Genomic DNA, 25,754 nt, shown 5'->3' with positions numbered 1-25,754 from the left:
TAAATGGAAGAAAAAAAATGTAAAATGCTTGGCATGTGGCAATGCTCAATAAACAGTACTTTCGAGCTTCTTTTCACGTGGGGCATTTGTTCATTTGGCGAAGACTGATGCTCAGAACAGAGAAGGGGCCTGGAGGTAATCCAGTGGATGCCCGCTTTGAGGCAGTGACACCTCTGCAGGGTGCTGAGGCCCGAGGAGACATCCCACCCCCGCCGCCCTCGCGGGAGCCTCACCATCCAGCGGAGCCACAGGCTGGTCTCACTTGCTGTGCGCAGCGTCACGTTGGCCGGGGCCATGTCAGGGGGCGCCTGGAGGGTCTGGATCTTTCTGGAAGGCTGGCTGGGTGGGCTAGTGCCCACGATATTCACCTGGCGCATGCGGAAGCTGAGATGGGCGGAGAGGGGTGAGCAAAATGGTGAGGGAAGGACCCCACGGCCAAAGTCCGTCCCAGGCCGGGCAGCCCCCTCCCCTTCCTAACCCGTTACCTGTAGTAGGTGAAGGGGTTCAGGTCGGGCACCTCCATGGACCGGGCGTCGGGCTCGTTGAGGAGCTGGTGAATCAGCAGCCACTCCTCTCCCTCCCCGACCACGCCCACCTGAAAAGGGAGACACCCTTAGACCTGGCCAGCCTGCCAGGCTGAGATGGGGGTGCTGAGCCCCAGCTCCCGGGAGGTATAGCCCGGCCCAGGGAAGGTCTTGACACAAACTCCAGGGCTCACCCGGAGGGCACCACAGGGGGCCCCCATCTTTCCAGGCCCTTAAACAAGACTTCAAGTGTGACCCTGAGCCCTCCTGCATCAAGAATCTCATGGGATGATTATTATAAACCCACTCCTGGGCCCTGCCCTTGACCCAGCCAATCAGAATCACTGGGGGTGGTGCCCAGGAGTCTGCATATTTATCAACAGTAAGCTTCCCAGGTGATTCTCCCGAACAGCCTGGCATGCTTCTTAAAACCCCAGCTAAATCAAAATCAGAATTTCTGGGGGTGGGACCCAGGTGCTGGAACTTCTGAACACTCCCCTGGTGCAGCCAAAGGTGAGACCCATGGGTGTAAAGGGCTGCAGGAAGCAGCTGGTTATTTCTCTAGGCTAGCCAGTCACCACCCTGACCAGAGGAGATGTGTGTGTGTGTGTGTGCGTGTGTGTGCGTGCATGCATGTATGTGTGTGTGTGTATACATAGGTGAGGTGGAGGTGGAACTGTGGGCATTTTTGGTGTATTTGACCTTCTGATTGTTGCATGTGAAACTCACACAGATTGAAACACACATGTGATTTACTCTCAAGAGCCGGGGTGCCGCCAAGGCCGGGGAGCAGGCTGCCCAGGCTGTAGCGCTCTCCTCCGGCAGCTTTACCTGGGCCTCCACCAGCCAGCGGGAGATGGAGGTCTTCCCATCATAACCTGGCCTGAACTGCAAGGTCACGGAGCGGGGGCCAATGTTGGAAATGCCCAGGTTGGTGGGGGCTCCTGGGAGTTCTGGAAAAGGAAAACAGGGCAGGAAAGGAGTGAGAAGAAGGTCCTTCCACCTCCCACAGAACTCTCCAGGCACGGAGGGGGCTGTGTGCCACACATTTCCTAGACACCTTGGAGGAGGAGCATGGCCGAGGCCTCAACCCGCAACACAGCCTTCAGTCATGCATCTATGGCTCACTGTGTTCAGACCAGGGACCAAGGTAGGCTCGGGGCTGAGAGAACCCCCCAGGGCCAGGAAACAGGGGCTGGGCTTCCTGAATGAATCCTCCTCTCCCTCTACACATAACCCATTACAGCCCTCCCAAACCAATAATGGCTGAGGGAGGTTAGAAGGAGGGGTGAGGACAGGAGGAAGACCCTGTATTCTTTTTTTTTTTTTAAATTAACTTTATTTTTTTGGCTGCGTTGGGTCTTCGTTGCTGCACATGGGCTTTCTCTAGTTGCAGCGAGCGGGGGCTACTCTTCATTGCGGTGCGTGGGCTTCTCATTGTGGTGGCTTCTCTTGTTGTGGAGCACGGGCTTTAGGCACACGGGCTCAGTAGTTGTGGCTCGCGGGCTCTAGAGCGCAGGCTCAGTAGTTGTGGTGCACGGGCTTTGTTGCTCCGCGGCATGTGGGATCTTTCTAGGACCAGGGCTCGAACCCGTGTCCCCTGCATTGGCAAGCGTATTCTTAACCGCTACACCACCAGGGAATTCCCGAAGTCCCTGTGTTCTGACCAGGAACCTTGGGGTTCAGGGTGAACAGAAAGAGAACATATTCCGGGGTCGGACTGTCTGAGTTGAAATCCAACTCCACTGCTTCTGATGCTCTGTGCCTTTGGGCAAGTTACCTAACCTTTCTGTGCCACAGTGTCTTCCTCGGTAAATTGAGATGATAATAATATTGCCTACCTCAGGGTTGTTGGGAGGGTTAAGTGCATGAATGCACTGAGCTCTGGGCCAGGTGAGCACTACAATTTATCACTTGGGGTCAACTGAAGCTCAGGTATCTCAACGACCTCGGTGGGCAGGTTGAGGGATTCTGGCCACATCACACAAGCATAGACTTACAAACCCAGACAGGACCACGTGGCTATCCAGTGCATCTCTCCATAGACACAGATGGGGAAACTGAGGCACAGAGGGGGATTCTTGACTTGCTCAGGGTCACAGAGTCTGGCAGAAGTGGGATGGGGGCCAAAGCTTGCTGTTTACACTGGGGGTGAGATTATTCTCACCCTGCTCTATCTCCTTCCCAACCAACATTCTCACTGGTTGGAATCCGTTTGGACCTTTTGGGTGACAGTGAGAATTCTTCCCCTGAATCATAGATACCACTGCTTGATGCAGAGCCTGGAGCAGGATGGGGGAGCAGAGGGAGGGGCCAGTGGCGGAAGGAGGCAAGGGTGGGGTTCTGCGGGGGCCCGGGCTCCCCTGAGAGTCAGGGGAGGAAGTGCCAGCAGCCCACACGGCCTCACCATCACGAGGATGCAGCCAGCCCTGGGAGGACCCGGGAACCCCAGACTCCAGGGAGGGGAGAGCTGTGTGGGAAGAAGCCGATCTTCCTGAAGAGGAAGGGGCCTCCTCCCGAAGAGGAGAACAAGAGGCCGGGAGCCCAGCGCTGGGAGCAGGTACCCACCTGGAGGCACCCCGGAGGAGATGGTTGAGGCAGACACCTGGCCCTGGCCCTTGGCGGTCATGGCGGCCACCTCGATGGTGTAGGTGGTGAGCGCGGTGAGGCCCGTGACGCGGTACTCCAGGGTGATGTTGGGCAGGTAGTGGGTCACGCGGGTGTTGGTCCGGTTATACTCCTCCCAGGAGATCCGATATCCTGGGGAGAGGCCCCAGTGTGGTGGGAGCTCGGCCGGGACCTTAACCTACTGCCCTGCTTCTCACTTCCTTACTAGTCTGGCAGTTAGACACGCATTGGAAGGAGGGGGCCAAGGGAGGTGGGAGCATCATGCCTAGGGCCCCAGGTGTAACCTGGGTGGGTGCCCCCCGATGGGTGTGGATTGCAGGAGGGAGGGTGGGTCACTGCGGCTGAAGATCTGGGATGCGGCACAGAGCACAGGGGCTGAGAGCCTCCTATGAGTCCTTTTTAAGAAAGAGTGGTCTGCTGGGAGGTTCTGGATGAACACTAGGTTGAAGGCAGGGGGGTGGACAGGAGGGCCTCTGCCGCCCGTCTCACCCCTGGGTCAGCGATGCTGTGGCGCCTACCTGTGAGGATGCCGTTCTTCTCCCCTGGCTCTTGCCAGCTGACCTTCAGCGAGGTGTCCAGGATTTCACTGAAGCTCAGGTGTCCCACGGGCCCTGGCACTGTACCCAAAAGCGTCCCCCACCCACCCGATGCCAGTTAGAGCCGGAGAGAGACCACCGTTCTCGAGACAGCCCGTGGGGCTCCAGGGGCACCCCCAGGCTCGAAGACAAGAGCAGGGCTGCCCAGGGCCTGGAGCGCTCGGCCTGGACCATGGAGGGGGGTGGGGGCAGAGGGAGCCGGGGTCAGGGCGCTGCCTACCGTCCTCATGGGTGCGTGCCAGCTGCGGGGTGCTGCGAGGCCCATCGCCCGGGGTGGTGAAGCACAGCACTGAGGTGAAGTACTCAGTGAACTTCTTCAGGCCCGACACAAAGCCCACGTGGATGCTGTCTTGAAAGTTGGGCCGGGCGGTCACCATGGTAACCTCCTCTTCCTGCTCTGGCTCCCAGGCCATCAGCTGCGGAGAGGGCAGCCACTCAAGGACGGCGGCAGCAGCGAGCACGTGCCAGCAGAGGCCCAGCGCTTTCCCACAGGCTGGGCCAACGGACAGAGAGTGTCCAGGAGCCCAGCTTTCCTAGGGTCCCTCCTCCCAGGGAGGGGAGGCCGGGTGGATACCCACAGGCCACTGGAGCATCTGTCCTCTGGGAGCTCACTTTGGTGTGCTGCTCCATTCGCTGAGTGATTTACTCTAAGCAAGGTACCGGGCAGGGTGGTTTCAGTGAGTCATCTCCCACTCGATTCCCACAGCAACCCCACAGGGAGGTACTTGACCGAGACTGGCTACATAATTTGTAGGTCCAGTGCAAAATGCAAATGGAGGCCCCTTGTTCAAAAATTATGAAGAATTTCCAGAGACGGCAGCAGAGCATTTAATTGAACATGGGGTCCTTCTGAGCGTGGAGCCCTGAACGCCTACACAGGCAGGAAGCCAGTCTTGTTTTTTACAGATGACGAAACAGGCTCAGAGAGGCTAAGTGACTTACAATATATCACACAGCTCCTGGGTAGCTGAGGGTCTTTGCTTCTACACCTGGGCTCCCATGTCTTTCTCTGCCTGGGCCAGGGCAGTTCCTCCTAAGAATTCCAGTATGTAGATAACTCTCTCTTTTAACCTTGTTCCAAGTTGGGATTTCAACTTTAACCATCCTCTAGAGGTGGAGCATCGGAAAAAAAACCCCTTCTGGAAATTCAGCATCACTTTTCCTCTAATCTCCACTCTACATATCCCAGCCATAATTGCATAAACTCCCCACCTCCCTTTCCTTCTCTTCCTGCCTCTTTTTTTAAAAATTGAATAAAATTGATTTACAATGTTGTGTTAATTTCTGCTGTACAGCAAAGTGATTCAGTTATACACATATATACATTCTTTTTTTTTTTTTTTTTTTGCGGTACGCGGGCCTCTCACCGTTGTGGCCTCTCCCGTTGCCAAGTACAGGCTCTGGACGTGCAGACTCAGCGGCCACGGCTCACAGGCCCAGCCGCTCCGCGGCATGTGGGATCTTCCTGGACCAGGGCATGAACCCGTGTCCCCAGCATCGGCAGGCGGACTCTCAACCACTGTGCCACCAGGGAAGCCCTATACATTCTTTTTTTGATATTCTTTTCCATATGGTTTATCACAGGATAGTGAATATAGTTCCCTGTGCTATACAGTAGGACCTTGTTGTTTATCCATCCTATATATAATACTTTAGCATTATATATAGCATCTGCTATGTTAGCATCTGCTAACCCCAAACTCCCAATCCATCCTTCCCCCAGCCCTCTCCGCCTTGGCAACCACAAGTCTGTTCTCTATGTCTGTGAGTCTGTTTCTGTTTCGTAGACAACTTCATTTGTGTTGTATTTTAGATTCCACATATGAGTGATGTCATATGGTGTTTGTCTTTCTCTGTCTGACTTAGTTCACTTAGTAGGAGCATCTCTAGTTGTATCCGTGTTGCTGCACCTCCCTGCCCCACACTCCTATTTTCTGGGCCCTTCATCTGTCTCTAACAATGACAGCTGGTCTCAGAGATTTCCTCAATTATTTGAAATTGATTAAATAGCAATTAATGGTGAAAAGCAATGCTGGATGAGTTTTAATAAGCCTGGGTATTTATAGACATAAAACAATACCACGCCAATGTCTCTTGATTAACTCACGCCCGTAACGATGCTTCATCTCCTCCTTTTCATGGCCATGTGTTTATAAAGGATGTTTGGAAATTTAATTGGAATTGTGAAAAGGTAGCCTATAGCAAGTTAATTAGATACCAATTAGACCCTAAAAATACTAATCAGAAATACTAAGTGGCGTTTAATATGTAGGTTAAATACCCTCCTTATTTCGGTTATCTTGTTTCATAGCAATTAAATTGCGGAACTTTGTTGGAGTAGATTAAGAAACAAATTTGATGTTTTAATTTACTTTAATCAATGTAAATTCGAATTAATTACACCATTAGAATTGTGTGGTGCATTCTCCAGTAAGTGCAAAATCTGGATAAATATTATTTTTTCGGGTTTAGGCCAATAGTGATCACTACTATTTAAAAAAATAAGGGACAGGACTTCCCTGGTGGCACAGTGGTTGTGAGTCTGCCTGCTGATGCAGGGGACATGGGTTCGTGCCCCGGTCCGGGAGGATCCCATATGCCGCGGAGCGGCTGGGCCCATGAGCCATGGCCGCTGAGCCTGCGCGTCCGGAGCCTGTGCTCCACGGCGGGAGAGGCCACAACAGTGAGAGGCCTGCGTACCGCAAAAAAAAAAAAAAAAAAAAAAAAAAAAAAAAAGGGACAAAGAATGTCTTGACAGGTTCCTTAAAGCAAATTCACAGGGAACTGTCTTCAGATATGACAAAGAAGATGGGTACAGGGTGATGGCAGTGCGGTTGGGTGGAGTCATGACCACATCATCATCCTCCAGGTCCAGGCCCAGAGCCCAAGACAGAGGCAGGACAGGGGTTGCTTCAAAATATTTACTCTGGGATGTGAACCACTTGTCCTGTAGCTGCATCCAAAGAGGAGGAGGCTAAGCGTTAAGAGGCCTCTCCCTCAGGTCCAGGAAGACAATAGAAGTGTCTTCTGCACATTCTATTGCCTCCAAGGGGTTGGGCTCTGGGCAGCCATGGGGTGGAGGTTGTGCTCCACACATGCACTGGGCTCTGGTCCCATGAGCCCTTCCTGTGTGCCTGGTACTGGGTTAAGCCCAACACGGACCAGTCCCGTTTCACCATCACAATGAGGATGACATGAGAATCACTGTCCTGTGCTGCTATAAAAAGGAAACCAAGGTTCAGGAAGGTTGAGGACTGGTCAGTGCACAGGGGACCACCAGGATCTGGCTTCAGATTTGTGGATCTGAGACCTTAGACGCAGCCCTCTATCTGCCGAGGTACACACAGCTGCCAGGTGAGGGCTGGGGGTTCTCCATGCCTGCTCTTGTTACTGGGGGTCAGTGCTGATTTACTTCGTTAGGTCCTTGGTCTTGGATTCTAAGCAGACTGGGTTGCCCTGAGCATGGCTGGGGTGTGTGGGTGAGTGTGCTTGTGGGCGGACTTCAGATCTAGATGCTGGGACAGGCAACTCCACCTTAGACAGCAGAAGCCCAGGGGGTCACCCCTGTAACTGAAAGGTAGGTGTGTGTGTGTGTGTGTGTGTGTGTGTGTGTGTGTGTGTGATGGTGGGGGGGCCAGGGTGCAGAATGTGCAGCCAAAGCCGAGAGAAAGGACGACAGAGCACAGCTTTGTCATTTACTGTGTGACCCTGGGAAAATCACTCAACCTCTCTGAGCCTCAGGCTATTACAGGAGACAGTATTAGCTACCTCAATGGTTGTAGCGAAAAAGGCTGAACTGACGTGCCTCCTGTTTCCGATGGAGGCAGTACATCGCGGGCTCGAGAGTCTAGGAGAGTATAACCTGCCAGATTCTGGAGTTAAAAACAAGAAGGGGAAATTCTCTTTTTCACCCTCCCTTTGTCTTTCCCTCTACTTTTCTATCTCTTTGCATTTGCATGAATTCGTGCAAAACATCCTGGAAGGATATGTTAGAAATTAACAACAGTGGTTCCCTGGAGTGCGGAGAATTTCAAGGTTGGGTGGGATAGAACCAGGCAGATGAGGGACTGGGGTGGCATGGCGTGACATGGAGGATGCCTGCTATAAGTTTATCTTTTTACATTCGTTGGTTTTTGAATCGTGTAAATATATTCCCAGTTAAAAATTAAATTAAAAAATTAAAAAAATAATGGGGGCGATTTGGCAATAGCAGCAAAATTATACACATTTACCTTTTGACCCAGCAATCTCATTTCTAAGAATCTATTTCAGAGTTATATGTGACAGTATGAAAAAATGTATGCACAAAACTATTCACTGCAGAAACGTTTGTTATAGTAAAAGACTGGAAACAACCAAAATGTCATCACTAGGGAGCTGGCTGACTAAACAATGGGAGATCCACATAATGGAACACAATACAGATTTTTTAAAAAGGGACAAGGGGGCTTCCGCAACGGGAGAGGCCACAACAGTGAGAGGCCCGCGTACCACCCCCCCCCAAAAAAAAGGGACAAGGAATATCTCTATATACTCCTACAGAGAGATCTCCAGGATACAATGTAAATGAAAAAGCAAAATGGAGAAAGTATGTAGAGTACACTGTCATTTATCTAAGAAGGTGATGATACACATTTATACATGCATAGCCTTTGTTTATGTTAAAGACATGGAAGGGAAAACCGAACCAAACCAACAAACAAAGAGAAATCACTTCTCTTGGGAAGGAAGAGGACCAGAATTCAGGCTGATTTTTTTCTGAATTAACTTTGCTTTGTAGATTTAACTTTGGAACCATGTAAATATGCTACATAATTATAGAATAAAATTAAAAAAAAATCAATCCGTAAAAATCGAAACCCAAATGAAACAAATGAACCTCACAGTCTATTGAATCCTAGCAAAATTACACAGAAAGAAACCATTTCAGAGACTTTGTAGCACAGAAAGTGGGGACTGTATCCCTGGTGGGATACATCCTAAGAACTACAGATAATCTGAAACTATCTTCAGTAATCACAGTGTTGATATTGCTGTTCTGAAACTGTTGTGGGTATTTGTGGGATCAAGTAGGTGAGTAATTCTGTTGTTGTGGAAGAAACTAGATTTTCAGAATGGAGAAAAGAGAGACAAAAGACCAATGAGATTATTTTTAAAATGTTAGAGTCCTGAAATTGAATTGGAAGTATCAATATGTGTTTTATCTTTAAAAAATGTATTTCTGAGTTGTCCATTCACAGGGCCTTGAAACAACAACCAATGCTGGAACCAGGAGCACCCCCATGCCCAGATTTTGGTATCTAACTATCATTAAAAGAAACAAGGGCTCCTTGATGACATGGCTGATCCCAGGCACAGGGCAGGAAAAGGAGCTAGCTTGGTGGGGCCTCCCTGGTGGCGCAGTGGTTGGGAGTCCACCTGCCGATGCAGGGGATATGGGTTCGTGCCCCGGTCCGGGAGGATCCCATATGCCGCGGAGCGGCTGGGCCCGTGGGCCATGGCCGCTGGGCCTGCGCGTCCGGAGCCTGTGCTCCGCAACGGGAGAGGCCACAACAGTGAGAGGCCCGCATACCGCAAAAAAAAAAAGGAGCTAGCTTGGGCCACCCTGTCATACCAGATAGCAAGGAAGCTATCAAAGACTCCTAGGGCGGGCTTCCCTGGTGGGCAGTGGTTGAGAATCTGGCTGCCAATGCAGGGGACATGGGTTCAAGCTCTGGTCTTGGAAGATCCCACATGCCGCGGAGTAACTGGGCCCGTGAGCCACAACTACTGAGCCTGAGCACCTGGAGCTTGTGCTCCGCAACAAGAGAGGCCGCGACAGTAAGAGGCCCGTGCACCGCGATGAAGAGTGGCCCCCGCTCTCCACAACTAGAGAAAGCCCACACACAGAAACGAAGACCCAACACAGCCATAAATAAATAAATAAATAAATAAAATTAAAAAAAAAAGAATTAAAAAAAAAAAAAGAGACTCCTGGGGCCACATCAAAAGGACTCACCAACTTGAAGAGGTGGGTGATGGGTCAATTTGGCATCAATAAGAGTAATAATGGCAGTGGATTGAAACATATCAGACGTATTAAAAATCCTTAAGGACATAATAATACAAAACAAAATACATAACAAAAACAAAACAAAAAGATGCCTCCCTCTGCCCCCATCCAAACTCATCTGTCACCTTAGAAGATGCTAGGGAACCAATTCACTATTCTGAAAATTGTTAAGTCATGGAAAAGAACTGAGCATTTACCATGCTTTTCCTAGATGAACTAAACCTTCAGGTAACCAAAAAGTTGTTAACGGAAAAATTCTTTTTTGGGGAAAGTATTTCAGCTCATAAATCAAGAAGAAATCATAATATTCAAGTATCCTCATTTTGATACTTGAATACATTTCATATCCTCAAGTATCCCCTATTGAGATAATAGAGTACACAAGGGTGGTCAATGGTCACCACATCCTAGTAAGAGAGACAGGCAGACTGTGCCTTCTAATGAGAATGCACAGCGCCATCTAGGAAGTAATATTTTGAAAAAAAAAATCATCATATCTGAATATGATCAAGCCTCTAGTTCTAAATTCCAATTTACTGCAAATATAGTGTTTAGAGGAATGCAGGGATGCAGTCAGCAAATCCAGGCTGTGGAAAACTCTATAGGACAAATGACTAAGTTTCTTTACTAAATAAATTAAAAGGAAGAGAGAGTGAGAGAGAGAAAGGAGAGAATCTGTAGATCAACTGAGACCTAGAAAACTTCAACCAATTGCAGTTGTGTGGCTCTCATTTGGACCCCGAGGCAAATAAACCAACCAGTAAAAGAAATGACGTGGGTCTTCCCTGGTGGCGCAGTGGTTGAGAGTCCGCCTGCCGATGCAGGGGACGCGGGTTCGTGCCCCGGTCTGGGAGGATCCCACATGCCGCGGAGCGGCTGGGCCCGTGAACCATGGCCGCTGAGCCTGCGCGTCCGGAGCCTGTGCTCCGCAACGGGAGAGGCCGCAACAGTGAGAGGCCCGCGTACAGCAAAAAAAAAAAAAAAAAAAAAAAAAAAAAATGATGTGGCAACTGGGGAAATTTGAACGCTGACCGGGTATCTGATGCTATTAAGGGGACTGTTGATATTTTAAGGCAGTGTAATGAGAATGTGGTTATTATGTTTAGGTTTTAAGTAGAGACTTTATCTATAATATTTCTCTGCAGAAATATTTATGGATGAAAGGATACAATACCTGGGATTTCCTTACAAATATTCTAGGGGAGAAGCAGAGGGCTGGAAAATAGAGGGAACACGTTGGGCCATGAGTTGGTAACTGTCGAAGCCAGGGTGCATTATGGTTTTATCAAGTCATCTTAGTCTCCTCACTACTTTTGTAGATGTTTGAAATTGTTCACAATTCAAAGGGGAAAAAAAGGTCCCTTCTCACTGGAAGGATGGAAGGGACAAACACTGCTTTTTTTTCCTCCCTGTGATACTGAAGGCCAAAGGAGCAAGAAACAAAATCCCTACTTGTACCCATTTATACTTAGAAAAATTCAAGTTATAGTTATTATTTTACCATTAAATCATACAACACTTTCTTTTTAATGCAAGACAAGGTGCGGGCTCTGGAGTTTGAAGCCAAGCTTTGCAGTTACTCTGACTGTGAACAAGTCACTTGCCCTCATGCCTCAGTTTCCTCCTCTGTAAAATGGGGTGATGATAACAAGCCTTCCTTCTTAGGGTTCTTGTGCAGCTTGCATGAGACAAGAATGTGAGGGAAGCCCAGGCATCCTGCCTGGCATGTAGAAACTGCCCTGTAAGCGTGAGCTCTTCTTACGCACTAGTTTCTATGCTCAAGCTATCTGGACAATTCATTTCTGCCGACTTTCTTGGAGCAGTTATGGGGTGCTGGGCACAGACTGCACCTGGGAATCAGGTGGGCTTCTGCAGCTTCCTCTGGCTCTGGGTCATAATGGGTTGTTGCCCTAATTGTCCCGGCCACTAAGCTGGTCTCCTTGGCCCTCTGGGAGCCACTTGCCTTAGAAGTTTGCAGTCCAGGCCTCCCCAAAGTGGAAGGAAACTTAGAATCGGCAGCAAGAAGCTAACTGTTCCCAGCTCAGCTCCTCTGCATGATGCAAACCTCCCTCTTCCCTCCACTGCCTCCCCCCAGAGTCCCAATTAGGAGGTTTCTCCAGCCAGCCGGCACTACCAGCGAGCAGCTACAGCCCTGGTCCAGGAGGGCCCCGCTCGGCCTCAGTGATGCACTTTCCTGGAAGCGAGATGGCTGCGGCTGGGGTGTATCGGGATCTGGACCCTCCCTCCTTTACTTGAAACACCAGCAGAAAATTCTCTTGGTGATTTAATCTCAGCCCCTTCCTGTCCAGCCATCTCCACCTTGCAGCAACAAAGGCTAAGGCTGCTAGTCCTAGAAATGGTCCTTGTTGTCACACACGGGTGGTGTGGGAATCTTCTGGAAGTATCTGCGGTCACCTCGAGGCCACCAGAGCCTGCGTTTCCCTGCCCTTCATGGCTGGCTTCCTGGTGACATGCCTCTCACATCTGGAGGGAGCCCACTGCCTCCTCCCACCCGCCCCACTCAGCTGGGGCGAAGCTGTAAAACACGGCGTGGACCACACACTCTGTAATCTGCCATCCCCCATTCTCTTAGGGAAGGTCAGCTCCGTGCTCTTTGTAGGGTGAGAGGAGAGACCCAGGAGTGGCTGCCAGAAGGGGATGGTGGAGAAGTCCTGACTTACAGCCCAGCTCCAGTTATAGCAAATTTACTACCGTCACCATCACCACCGCTACTGACGCTTTTTGTTATGGCGGAATTGATTCCCCTCCAAGTTTTATGTGGAAGCCCTAACGCCCAGGACCTCAGAATGTGACTGTGTTTGGAGATAGCCTTTAAAGAGGTAATTAAGTTAAAATGAGGTCCTTAGTGTGGGCCCTCATCCAATAGAGCTGGCGTCCTTCTAAGAAGCGGAAATCTGGACACAGACACACAGGGAAGACGCGTGAGGACACAGAGAAGGCGGCCGTCTACGTGCCAAGAAGAGACGCCTCAAAAGGAACCAGCCCTATCAACACCTTGATCTTGGACTTCGGGCCCCCAGAACTGTGAGGAAATACATTTCTGCTGTTTAAGCCGCCCAGTCTGTGATACTTTGTGAGGGCAGCCTGAGCAACGAATCCATTTCTCCTACTATCGCAACCGTTTTCTGAATGCTTGTTATGTGCTTGTCATTCTGCTCAAAAAATTACAAATATTCTCATGTAATCCTCATGCAATCCTAAGGAACAGAAATGATCATCATCTTCGTGTGCAAATGAGGAAACAGGATGTCTCTTGGTTCCCCAGCAGCCAGAATAGTGCCTATGGTCGGGCTCAATAAACACTTATTGAAGGAAGGATGCTCAGACGGTTGATAGGACTTGTCCCGGGTCCGGGCCAGAGGCAGAGCCAGGACTTTGATCTAAGCTCTCTGAGTCCTAGTTCTGCCCTTAAACCCACTGTGTAAGGTCAAGTACAGTCCGAGGACAGATGACCCTGCAGAGTGCCCACTAGCCCATGGCTTGGGGGTAAGAAGTGCGTTCTGGATTTTTCTTTTCTTTTTTTTTTTTGCGGTACACGGGCCTCTCACTCTTGTGGCCTCTCCCATTGCAGAGCACAGGCTCCGGACGCGCAGGCTGAGCGGCCATGGCTCACGGGCCCAGCCGCTCCGCGGCATGTGGGATCTTCCCGGACCGGGGCACGAACCCGTGTCCCCTGCATCGGCAGGCGGACTCTCAACCACTGCGTCACCAGGGAAGCCCCGTTCTGGATTCTTCTGATGGGGCCATGGCTGTGTGGGGATCCTGAGCCTGAAGCAAACCTGGTTTTGTTTACAAGGCAGGCTCACCGAGACTGACTGCTTCCTGCACTGGGAGGTCACGGACAGGTCAGTGTCCGTACTCCCCGCGGCCTGGACGTGGACCTGGGGCAAGCCCGCATGCCCCTTGCCTTGATCATGTGTCCTCTGCTTGGCTTGAACCAATGATTCAGAGTCAGAGCGGGGACTCCCTCCTCCCCCTTCCTCGCCTTCTCCCCGCCTCTGCGGCCTGCGTCCTCCTTCCGAGAATCTCCAGGCTTCCTCTCGGGGCGAGGAGAGGCCTTATGTACCTTGTAGCCCTGGTTGATGCCGTTGATGAACTGGGGGCTGGGGGCAGTCCAGGTGAAGCGGATGGTCGTGGAGTTGGTGGCTTCTGCGTGCACGTTGCCCGGGGGTACCGTGGGGACTGGAGGAGAGCAGAGAGGTAGGGGTGTGCGTGGAGGGGGCACAGTCTGACTGTCTGGCCCGGTTAAGCAGAGAAAACACATGAGGTCTGCAGACACTGCTTTACACCCTTCCCCCCAGCTCCTCCCCTGCTGCTATGGAGACTTCAGATGCCCTCTTTCTGTAGATCAGTTTGGGCTTAATAAAACCGGTCTGGCCCATTTCACAGGGTACCCACAAATAAACGTGATGGATCTGAAAATGCTCAGGGTGGTTTTTTAGGTACAACGCTAAATGCAAGCTGTTTCATGATCCAGTTAATGGGAGACTTTGCAGAAGGGCCCTGTACCCCCGAAGCCTCTGCCTTCATCACATCCACCCCGACCTCTTCATCTTTCCCTCCGTCCTCCCACCCTACAGGGTAGCTGAGCACAGCAGGCGACAGCCTGGGACTGGATAAAACAGGTGACATGTTTGAGGCCGTCAGGACTGGACAGTCAAGACCCATCAGGCACGGAGAGGGGGAGGCACCAGCTCCTCCACGGCCACTGTCCCCACCCACCTCCCTGCAGTGTCCACTCGGTGACTTTGCTGCTGTAGACGCCCAGTCCGGCGCTGTTGTAGGCGGCCACCTCGATCTCATAGTTGGTCCAGATGATGAGGTCCTCCAGCAGCAGGTTGTTGACATCAGCATCTGTTATGTTCTTAAACTGGTACCCAACAGGCAGCCCGGCCAGGCAGTACCTGAGGGGAGAAAGCCAGGATGCCATGGGTTGGAGTCAGCCTGCTTGTCCTCGTGCCCAGGAAGCTGTCTGGGATGGTGGAAACCCACATCCATGCTGTCCAACATGGGACCTGCTGGCACTTGTGGTTTTGGGGCACCTGAAACGTGCTTAATGTAACTGAGGAACTACGTTTGTCATTTAATTTACTTTTTTATTAAGTTAAATGGCTGCAAGTGACCAGCAGCTACCCCACGGGATAACACAAGTCCGGGGGATGTGTCTGGACTCTTCTTTTTGATGGGGGAGGAGGACATTGGTAGGATGGCTAGCCAGAGATGCTGAGAGTTCCTGGGAAGATCTCAATGGTCTAGCTTTGAGGGGTCGCTGATCAGAGACTGGTCTTCAAAGGTTGAGCTAATTTTCTTTCTCCTTCTGGGAGAATGGCTCCCTCTTTTGACAGCCATTCACTGAGGTGGAAAGAAAAAAACCTGAGGCTACATACTCTACCAAGTTCCACCTTCCACTGGAAAAAAGAATGCAGGGTAATAAAGAAATGGGATATGTACAGGCAAATTTTGGAGGATGGATAGCTCATAGGAGAACAACGATGCGCACATACTTTAGTGTCTAACTACTGGGAAATCAGAGGCCCCAAATTATTTTGATGCTTCATGAAACCCCACAGCAGTGGTTCTCAAAGCCTTAGTGTGCATTAAAGACACCTGAAAAGCCTGTTGAAACACAGATTGCTGGGCTTACCCCAAAGTTTCTCATTTCCTAGGTCAGGGGTAGGACTTGAGAATTTGCATTCCTATCAAGTTCTCAAGTGATGCTGATATTGCTGGTCCAGGGACCACACTTTGAGAACCACTACCCTTTAGGATTCACCAAAAAGCCCACTATGAAATTAACCGATAATGGAGCAGCCAAACCAACAGTAACTGCTTCCAAAATTTGGCAATTCCAGTGCTGTGAGTGTGCACATTCAGGAAAGAGACATGTGAAGTTGCCTAGCATCTTGCAACCAGCCAGAGTTCAGATATTGACACAAGTTCTCAGAAGTTTCAAGTAGCCGGCTAATTTTCTTTTATGAATACCAAATTTTAGTAACAACTTAATAATACACTTTCAGGTTACCAGTAAAGCACCCACAGTCAAATGTAAAAATAAAAGGCTATATAACTGGGCTTCACTTGGCAGTAGGGACCAAAGACAGGACTTCCACTTTTTAACCAGTTCTTGGCCTAGTAATTCGTCCACTCATTGTCTGTCCTGGGGAAATCTGGATTGCTAGAATATTCTTGGTTTCCCAGGTGGTTGGTCCCCTGGATAGTTATGTGTCTCCGTGTAGCCCTATTCCTATGTAGCCCTGACATCTGGCAGACTTGTCATCCATACAGCCTTAAGGAGGCTTCACTGTATCTCCTCTCTAACCATTTCTATTGGTTTCCAAGGCTCTCACTGCTGGAAGTTCTTTTAGATGTCTAACTTCAATCCTTCCTACTGTAGTGTAGGCATTTCTTGTTGCCTGGTCCTTGTTGATGAAGAAGGACCTGCCATGAATCTGCTCTGTTTTCCAATCTACTCCCTGACCCTCCCTCATCTCTTTCCTCTTGAGTCTGGGCGGCCCCTCCTTTCCCTGGTGTGGACGCCTACCTGATGATGTAGCCCTTAAGGATGCCATTCTGGTGGCTCTCGGGAGGTGGCTGCCACTGGATCATGATGGACTGGTTGGTCCGGCCGCTGGCGATGACATTCTGGGGAGGGGCCGTGGGGGGCTCCTCAGGAAGGGAGACCCTGGATAGGAAAACACCAAGAATGGGAAGGGCTTTTCACTCCTAGTCTCCACGGTAAATACAGGAGTTTAATGGGATATGAAGAGGCCCCACCCTGCTCTGTCCCTGGATGACTCTGCACAATTGCTGTGTGCTTTTGGGCTAGTCACTTAACTTCTCTGAGCTTGCTTCTTTACCTGTAAAAGCAGTATCATAGAGTCCACTTGCCTGCTTTATGAGTGGTTGAAGCTCGAATGACACAATGTATATGGAAGTCTTTTTAAAACACTGTAAAGCACCAGATACGTGTATTTTCTGTGTGGTTGAGGGACACAGGCCTTGGTTTCCCATTTGTCAAAAGAAGCTGCTGTCGGGGTTGATGACGTCATGAGTATTCAAGTATTTTAGAAGCAGGTGTGTCAAATACACACCTCCCAGTTACCAGCCGGTGGTGAACTTGAACCGCGCTTCCTTTACGAACCAGCTGAGCCCAGGCAGGGGTGGGCCAGGCCGGGTAGGGGTGGTGTGGTGAATGCGTGAGAGCTTGAGCATCCCCCCACCCCCCGAAGCCCAGTGCTACTGCATTTCTTTCTCTGGCATGGCCAGGGGACACAGCATTCCACTTCTGTATTTTTCACATAACTGACATGCATCCATTAATAACAAAAGTTGATTATTTTTGATGGATATCTTTCCCGTTTTGTTTATGTTTTTGTTTCCTGATTGATAGCTTTTCCAAAACATCCTGCACCCTCCCACGGCTTTGTAAAGCCTAAAGTGAGGGTAATTTAACCTTTTCCTTGCTGACTCAGGACGATTCATTAGGAAGATGAATCAGCATTACACAGGGAAGCCTGAAGGACTGGAGAAGTTATAGGATGGTTTCCCTACACTTTGAGGCCTCTTATTATTGGGATTTCATAGCTCTGAAGGATTCGGGCTATGTCCATTTTTTTCCCCTGCACCACTTCTCGTGGTCCAAACATGGCCTGGCACATAGTAGGTGCTCAGTAAACAGTGAATGAATAAATTCTCCTATAACCGCTCTCCATGCCAGGCTGTTAGCTGTCACTTCTCCCTCCTGTTAGAGTGTCACAGCCTCTGTGGCATCCCCCTGGTAAAAGCCAGAGGGATTCAAGCTTATTGGAACTGTGGGGAAACCACAATGATTGATTTAACCCAGTGGGGGGTCTGCATCTTTTAAAGAGCAAAGCGCATTCTTGGCTCCCTTAGCAAGTACTGTTTGCTATTTCTATTTGCTATTATTTCTGGACTCTCCATTCTGTTCCATTGGTCTATGTGTCTATTTTTTTTTTTTTTTTTTTTGGTTGCATCATGCAGCTTGCAGGATCTCAGTTCACCAACCAGGGATTGAACCCGGGACACAGCAATGAAAGTGCTGAGTCCTAACCACTGGACTACCAGGGAATTCCCTATGTGTCTATTTTTATGAGTAGCATACTGTTTTGGTTTACTATGACTTTGTAGTATAGTTGGGAATCAGGAAGTGTGGTGCCTCTGGCTTTGTTCTTTGTTCTCAGGATTGCTTTGGCTATTTGGGGTGTTTTGTGGCTCTATACAAATTTTAGAATTTTTTTTACTATTTCTGTGAAAAATGCCGTTGGAATTGTGATAGGGATTGCATCGAATCAATGGATAGCTTTGGGCGATATGGACATTTTAACAATATTAACTCTTCTCAATGGGAAAAGGATAGTCTCTTCAATAAATGATGTTGGGAAAACTGGATAACCATATGCAGAAGAAGGTAACCAGGCCTCTATTTTACACCACTCCCAAAAGTGAACTCGAAATGGATTAAAGCAAACTTAAGACCTGAAACTATAAAACTCCTAGAATAAAACATAAGAGAAAAGCTCCTTGATGTTGGTCTTGGCAGTAATTTCCTGGATATGACACCAAAAGGATGAGCAACAAAAGCAAAAATAAATAAAAGCGGGACTATATCAAACTAAAAAGCTTCTCCACAGAAGAAGAAAGGACAAAATGAAAAGGCAACATAATGGAATGGGAGAAAATATCTGCAAACCATATATCTGATAAGGGGTTAATATCCAAAATATATAAAGAACTCATACAACTCAACAGCAAAAAACTAAATAATCTGATCAAAAAATGGGCAAATGAGCTGCATAGACATTTTTCCAAAAAAGACATAAAAGTGGCCAACAGGTCAATGAAAAGGTGCTCAACGTCACTAACCAGCAGGGAAATGCAAATCAAAACCACAGTGAGGGGCCTCCCTGGTGGCGCAGTGGTTGAGAGTCCACCTGCCGATGCAGGGGACATGGGTTCGTGCCCCGGTCCGGGAAGATCCCACATGCCGCGGAGCGGCTGGGCCCGTGAGCCATGGCCGCTGAGCCTGCGCGTCCGGAGCCTGTGCTCCGCAACGGGAGAGGCCACAACAGTGAGAGGCCCGCGTACCGCAAAAAAAAAAAACAAAAAAACCCACAGTGAGATATTACCTTACACCCATCAGATGGCTATTATCAAAAAGACAACAAATAACAAGTGTTGGTGAGGATGTGGATAAAAGGGACCCTTCATGCACTGTTGGTGGGAGTAAAAATTGGTACAGGGACTATGGGAAACAGTATGGGGGTTCCCCCCCAAACTGAAAACAGAACTACCATGTGATCCAGCTACTCCACTTCTGGGTATATATTCACCCCAAAGAAATGGAAACAGGATCTCGAAGACATATCTGCACCCCCATGTTTACGGCAGCATTATTCACAATAGCCAAGATACGGAAACAGCCTAAGTGTCCGTCAACAAATAAATGGATAAAGAAGATGTAACCTAGCTATACAATGAAATATTTTCCAGCCATGAGACAGAAAGAAATTCTGTCATTTGCAAAAACATGGATGGACCCGCAGGGTTTTATGCTAAGTGAAATAAGTCAGACAGAGAAAGAGAGATACTGTAGATCTCACTTATATGTGCAATCTAAAGGAGGTGAACTCAGAGAAACAGAGGAGGTGGGGGGCTGGGGAAGATGTTAGTCAAAAGGCTAAATTTCCAGTTATAAGAATAACAAGTTCTGGTGATGGAATATACAGCATGGTGATTATACCTAAGAATACTGTATTATATACTTGAAGGTTACTAAGAACGTTGATCTCAAATGTTCTCACCACAAAAAGAAACGGTAATTATGTGACAGGATGAAGGTGTCAGCTAACACCATGGGGGTAATCATTTTGCCATAGAGGAGTGTGTCAAATCAACGCATTGTACACCTGAAACTTACATAATCTTACAAGTCAACGATATCTCAATAAATCTGGAAAAAATAAAAATACACATAAAAAAATAAAGAGCAAAGCACACAGCTTTGGGGCATGGGATTGGTGTCACTATCATTCTGACCTGATGTCTTCTTTCTCACTAGAGGAGGCTGCTTGTTCTATGGGGGTCTAGGTGGCTAGAACGCGCCTCCTACACAAGTGAGTATTAAAACGTATGAACTGCTGTTTTTATTAAACATTCAACATTTTAAGAAAAGCTTTGTTGGAGGCTTCATGGGGTCTGGCAGCATGCAAGGCATTGCATACAGAGATCCATGTAGATCCCAGATGTCTTTGGAAATTCACGTGCGTTTAACAATGATGGCAACCCATGGGGATGTAGAGCAGAATGGGGTTAAGTCTTGGAACTTGCATGGCCCCCAGTGAGAGGGGCAACTCAACTGGGTTAGTGAGTGGAGCCCCTGACACCCACCGTTGGAGCCCCTGACACCCACCCCACTCCCCTCACCTCTCTGTTTCCTTGCTGAACTGTCCTTTCCCCACGTCGTTGACGGCACAAAGACGGAACTGGTAGGAACGTGCGGGAACCAAGCCTTTGACCATCACCGAGGTGGCCTCGGGGTCCACACTGGCCAGAAGCACCGTCCAGGGGGCATCTACAGGGACAGAGTGTGGAGGCTGAGGTAGGCATCTTGGGGGCGCACGCTTCTTCCCCCCCCATTCCCAGCAGGGGTCCAGCCTTGTTTGGGCTGGCAGGGTAGTACCTCCCCAGCTTGGTCCAGTAGAGGCTGGTCATGTCATTTTTCTGGGTCCCCTTAGCCCCCATGTCCCAGGGGGTTGGGGGGTCCTGGGGAGGGAGCAAGGGCTCATGGGAACTGAGAGGCATTTGTCTTTTCTATCTTTTTTGATTTTTCTCAAATTGATGAGCTCTAGCAAACTGTATTTGAAACACCACTCAAATGATGCCTGCTAATTTTGGAGTTCATGGCTTGGGGATGGAGGATAAAAATTAAAAAAAAAAAAACTAACGGCCAGGGACTTCCCTGATGGCACAGTGGTTAAGAATCCACCTGCCAATGCAGGGGACACGGGTTTGATCCCTGGTCCGGGAAGACCCCCCTTGCCGTGGAGCAACTAAGCCCGTGGCCACAACTACTGAGCCTGCGCTCTAGAGCCCGAGAGCCGCAACTACAGAAGCCCACGCTCCTAGAGCCCGTGCTCCGCAACAGGAGAAGCCACCGCAATGAGAAGCCCGCGCACCGCAACGAAGAGTAGCCCCCGCTCGCCACAACTAGAGAAAGCCCGCGCGCAGCAACGAAGACCCAACACAGCCAAAAATATATATATAAATAAATAAATTAACAATAATAAAAAAACCCAACAAAAAACAAACAAAAAACTAATGGCCAGTGTCTTAGAGGCTTCTGGGTGGCAGGTCCCAAGTCCAGCCTGTGCGTTATCTCGTTCAATTGTCACACGACTGCAGGATGCCGTGGCTCATTTTACAGATGAGGGAGCTGGGCTGTCCAGAGGGTTGGCTCAAAGGCACAGAAGTGGGGTCGCCCTGGCTGCGGTCGGTGGAGGGGGTGCGAGCAGCCTTACTGTTCTCTGACATCTCCAGGACGTAGCGGATCAGTGGGCTGTTGCCGTCAAAGGGCTTGGCCCACGTCAGGTTGATGGCCCTTCTCTCTGCAGCGCTGAGAATCGCCACTGGGTGCTCAGGGGCATGAGGCAGCTGCCTGGAGGAGACAGGTGTGGCGGGGCCCCCCCGTGAGGTCTAGAATCAGGTGACACCCAGGACTCAGTCTGAGCTCCCATGATATCTGGTGCTTAGCCCCCGAACCCAGCCTTCGGGGCCATCTAGCTGGAGATTCTGTGCACTGGCTTTGGAGCCCACCTGTCCAAAGCCATAACCCAGACTCCCCGCCCTTGACAGGGGCCGAACTGAGCCGGCGAAGGCCTGGAGGATGCTGGGGTGAGGTGGGCGGGCTCAGGTCACACCTCGCCTGGTGGCCTGCCTAGACGCAGCCTTCCCTTTGCTGCCTGCACCTCTTTACCCCGGAGCCTGGGCAGGCTGCCCTCACCTCACACGCAGGTGGGCACTGCGAGAGTCGTTGCCTCCGGCTGAGAGCACCCGGCAGGTGTAGGTGCCGATGTCCCCGGACCACGTCTGCGAGATGTGCAGGGAGCCGTTTCTGTCCAGACGAATGCGGGGGTTGCCCTCCATGCTCAGCGTGGCCCCATCCTTCTCCCAGACGTACCTGAGAGTAAGAAGGACCACTAAGTAAAGAGAGGCAGGGAAGGCAGGGTGGGGGGCTGCTGGGGTGGGCACAGCCCAGGGCTGGTCTGGAGCAGGGAGCTCCAAAGGTGGGTAGGGGGCAAGCCCCCAGCCACAGCGGGGGCACCTGCAGCCCATCACACCTGCGGGTGGGGCCCTTGGTCCAGGAGTGTGACCACATCGTTATCCACCGTTCACACCTTCAGTTCAGGTCCAGGTCACAGCCTGGTCACTTTTGGCCAGAAGCCATTACCAAGCGGCGCAGAGTGAACAAAAGGTATTCTTCCAAAGAGGTTAAAAGATTAGGGCTGGAAAAAGAATGAACGTCTCCACGTAGACTACATGTGGGGATTAGTTTTATGAAGGGAATCATTAGATCAATGCATCACTGTGACAAATTAACTTCGGCATCCAGAAAAATCACTTTAGCTTTGGTCAGTCAGTACAAAGGGGGCCTTGAGAAATTACACACATGCCCGTGCCTGACAATGAGAAATATCTGCTCTGGATTTGTTCTGGAGGAGACACAATAATTGTCATCAACACACACAGGGTGCCAGCTCCTGGGAGGATGCTGGGCTGCTACCCGCCAGGGAAGGTCGATCAGGGTGACCAGGGCAGGAATGCGGTCGGGCTGGGATGCCTTCCTAATAGCCCATCAGTAGCTCAGTGAAGGGACAGGGTGATGGGGCTGAATCACAAGGCCCTAGAACTCTCTGGGTTTAGGGAGCGTGAGATGGCTGGGCAGAACGAGCCTGTAATTTTCTTTTTTTTTTTCGGTACGCGGGCCTCTCACTGTTGTGGCCTCTCCCGTTGCGGAGCACAGGCTCCGGACATACAGGCTCAGCGGCCATGGCTCACGGGCCCAGCCACTCCACGGCATGTGGGATCTTCCTGGACCAGGGCACGAACCCGTGTCCCCTGCATCGGCAGGTGGACTCTCAACCGCTGCGCCACCAAGGAAGCCGAAGCCTGTAATATTTTTAACCTAAGTTTAAAAAAATCAGAAAAGTAGCAAGTACAGATGAGAAAAGAGCAAAGGAAAAAGGAAAAAAAACCTCAAAAGCTTTCCCCTAAGGGGTAATCATGATTCACTTTTGAGGGTAAACCTTCCAGACTCTTCTCTCCTGGGCAGTTACCACATTGCTATTATGTTCTGGGGTCAGATTCTTGGGTCGAATGTTGCCCTGGTCACTTACCAGCGTTGTGGTCCTGGGTGTATTTATTTAATCTGGTTGTGCCTCAGTTTCCTCATCTGTCATATGAGGGAAGTAATACCACCCACCTCATAGGGTTGCCATCAGGACTGTGTGAGTTAATATAAAATACTTGGAGTAGTGCCAGAAACATGGTACGTGATTGATAGAAGTTAGCCATTGATAGAAGTTAGCCATCACTATATATTTCTACTAATACAGCATATTTTTAATATAAATAATACCTAGCTATCTATCCATCCATCCTGATTTTAAAGCTGCTTTTTCCACCCAAGACAGTATTATAAATTCCTTTTAACGTGACATTTCCTCACCATGGTTCACGCTGGCTGCATAGTGCTTCAGTGTAACTGATCCCGTAACGTTGGACATCCAATTTAGCTCCTTGTTTTCTGATACGATAGCTAATGCTGTGATGAACATCCTTGTGGCAAAATATCTGCCACTTTCTAAATCATTCCCTCGAGTATAAATTCTCAGCGGTAAATTGACAAGTTAAATGTTAAGGCTTTTTATACATATTTGCAAATTGCCGAAAGTAATCACCGAGAATTCATTTCTTTAGCTAGAAAAGGATCATCCTCGCCAGCACTGATGGGATGGATAGAACTTTACTTAAAAGCAAATGTAGCTGCAGAGAGTAACTCCTGCTTAAGAAACAACCTATAACAAGCAGACATAATTTGTCCCAGGATGTGGTGCTTTAGGAAGTATCTATCACCACCTGCAAAGTGTTTGTTCCAAAACTACTGAACTTGAATCTAATGATCAGTTACCTGAATCTAATTAGAAACACAAGGGACAGAATAAGAAGTGAACCACACCATGAAAAAGCAGCTAGCCAAACCCAGATGTGGACTATTCTACAGCAGGGATATTCTGCAAACTATGGCCTGTTGCCTACTTATGTAAATAAAGTTTTATCGGAATAGACACACACACACACATGCACACACACTGACCTCCGTCCTGCAGAACCTGGTTTCTCCAACTAATTAAGTTCATGAAAACAAGGCAAAAATGAAAACAAAAATGAAGACAAAAATAAAAAGAATGGTAGAGGGTATCATGTAGAATAAAAGAGACACACCAATCAGACACAATGTGTGGACCTTGTTTGGACCCTGAGTTAAACCAACCCACTGTAAAAAGACACCTGAGACAATCATGGTGACTGGAATATGAGCTGGTATTAGAAGAAACCAAGGAATTGTTCATTGTGTTAGGTGTGACAGGGGACATGGCTGTTATATTTAAAGAAAAGTCCTTTTCAGTAAGGAATGACATATTTAATGGTGAAATTACGTTTGAAAGTGGCTTTTTAAAAAAATTTGCAGTTAAAAAAAATAAATGTGGGGATGGACTTCCCTGGCAGTCCAGTGGTTAAGACTCGGTGCTTCCACTGCAGGGGGCATAGGTTTGACCCCTGGTTGGGGAACTAAGATCCCGCATGCCGCGAGGTGCAGCGCACACACACACACACACACACACACACAAAAGCATGGGGGTAGACACATGAAACAAGATGGGTTAAACGCTGGTAATTGTTGAGGCTGAGAGGTGGGTACAGGAGGGTTGAGGATACAATTCTCTTCTTTGGGGTATGTTTTAAAATGTCCATAATAGAATGTTAAAACAAAAAAAGAACCTATCAATCCATTTAACTTCGGGTAAAACTTCCCCAAATAATCTGTAATGATATAGCTGGCTATTAAACAATTTTGATGAGTGGTTTTCAGCTTTAAATTATATATATATATATATATATATATATATATATTTTTTTTTTGCGGTACACAGGCCTCTCACTGTTGTGGCCTCTCCCGTTGCGGAGCACAGGCTCTGGACGTGCGGGCTCAGTGGCCATGGCTCACGGGCTCAGCCGCTCCGCGGCATGTGGGATCTTCCCGGACCGGGGCACGAACCCGTGTCCCCTGCATCGGCAGGTGGACTCTCAACCACTGCGCCACCAGGGAAGCCCTAAATAATATTTTATAGTCCTCAGGAAATCAAAGATGTGCAAAAATATTTAGTTATAAGGTATTTCAGAATGATATTTCTTTCTTTTTTTTTTTTTTTTTTGCGGTATGTGGGCCTCTCACTGTTGTGGCCTCTCCCATTGCGGAGCACAGGCTCCAGACACGCAGGCTCAGCGGCCATGGCTCACAGGCCCAGCCGCCCCGCGGCATGTGGGATCTTCCCGGACCGGGGCACGAACCTGTGTCCCCTGCATCGGCAGGCGGATTCTCAACCACCGCGCCACCAGGGAATCCTGATATTTCTTAACATTAGCAAAAATTCAGAAACAATCCACATACCCAGCATTAGGGAACTGGTAACAAATGATGTGGCATCCACACAGTGGAGGACTGAACAGTCATATAATTGACAGAGGACGAGATTCACAACAGGTTCGTAAGGGAAAAAGCAGAGTAAAACACTGTTTCTAGTTTTTTCAAATGACACCCAAATATTACTATCTCTAGTGAAAGGAAACACAGAT

General features: G+C 49.2%; 1 protein-coding gene across 3 annotated transcripts in view; it reads right to left on the bottom strand.

Annotated features, from left to right (window-relative positions):
* SDK2 (sidekick cell adhesion molecule 2) overlaps window positions 1-25,754 on the bottom strand; it is a 261,648-nt gene that overhangs the window by 48,776 nt on the left and 187,118 nt on the right. For 2 of the 3 annotated variants that reach the window (XM_082604030.1, XM_082604031.1), the window contains exons 13-24: window positions 21,841-22,017; window positions 21,359-21,495; window positions 20,265-20,412; window positions 16,363-16,503; window positions 14,544-14,725; window positions 13,888-14,003; window positions 3,969-4,164; window positions 3,671-3,769; window positions 3,093-3,284; window positions 1,356-1,477; window positions 486-595; window positions 234-384 (exon numbers count right to left, since the gene is read on the bottom strand). In XM_082604030.1, the coding sequence (XP_082460156.1) occupies window positions 234-384; window positions 486-595; window positions 1,356-1,477; window positions 3,093-3,284; window positions 3,671-3,769; window positions 3,969-4,164; window positions 13,888-14,003; window positions 14,544-14,725; window positions 16,363-16,503; window positions 20,265-20,412; window positions 21,359-21,495; window positions 21,841-22,017 (1,771 nt within the window). The remainder of the gene's footprint in view (window positions 1-233; window positions 385-485; window positions 596-1,355; window positions 1,478-3,092; window positions 3,285-3,670; window positions 3,770-3,968; window positions 4,165-13,887; window positions 14,004-14,543; window positions 14,726-16,362; window positions 16,504-20,264; window positions 20,413-21,358; window positions 21,496-21,840; window positions 22,018-25,754) is intronic. The other variant, XM_082604032.1, reaches the window with a different exon arrangement.

The sequence above is a fragment of the Mesoplodon mirus genome (assembly GCF_964341445.2).
Source record: "Mesoplodon mirus genome assembly, chromosome: 18".
Classification (NCBI taxonomy): domain Eukaryota; kingdom Metazoa; phylum Chordata; class Mammalia; order Artiodactyla; family Ziphiidae; genus Mesoplodon; species Mesoplodon mirus.
Note: the sequence above shows the minus strand (reverse complement) of the source record. Positions and strands in the feature narration are given on the sequence as shown.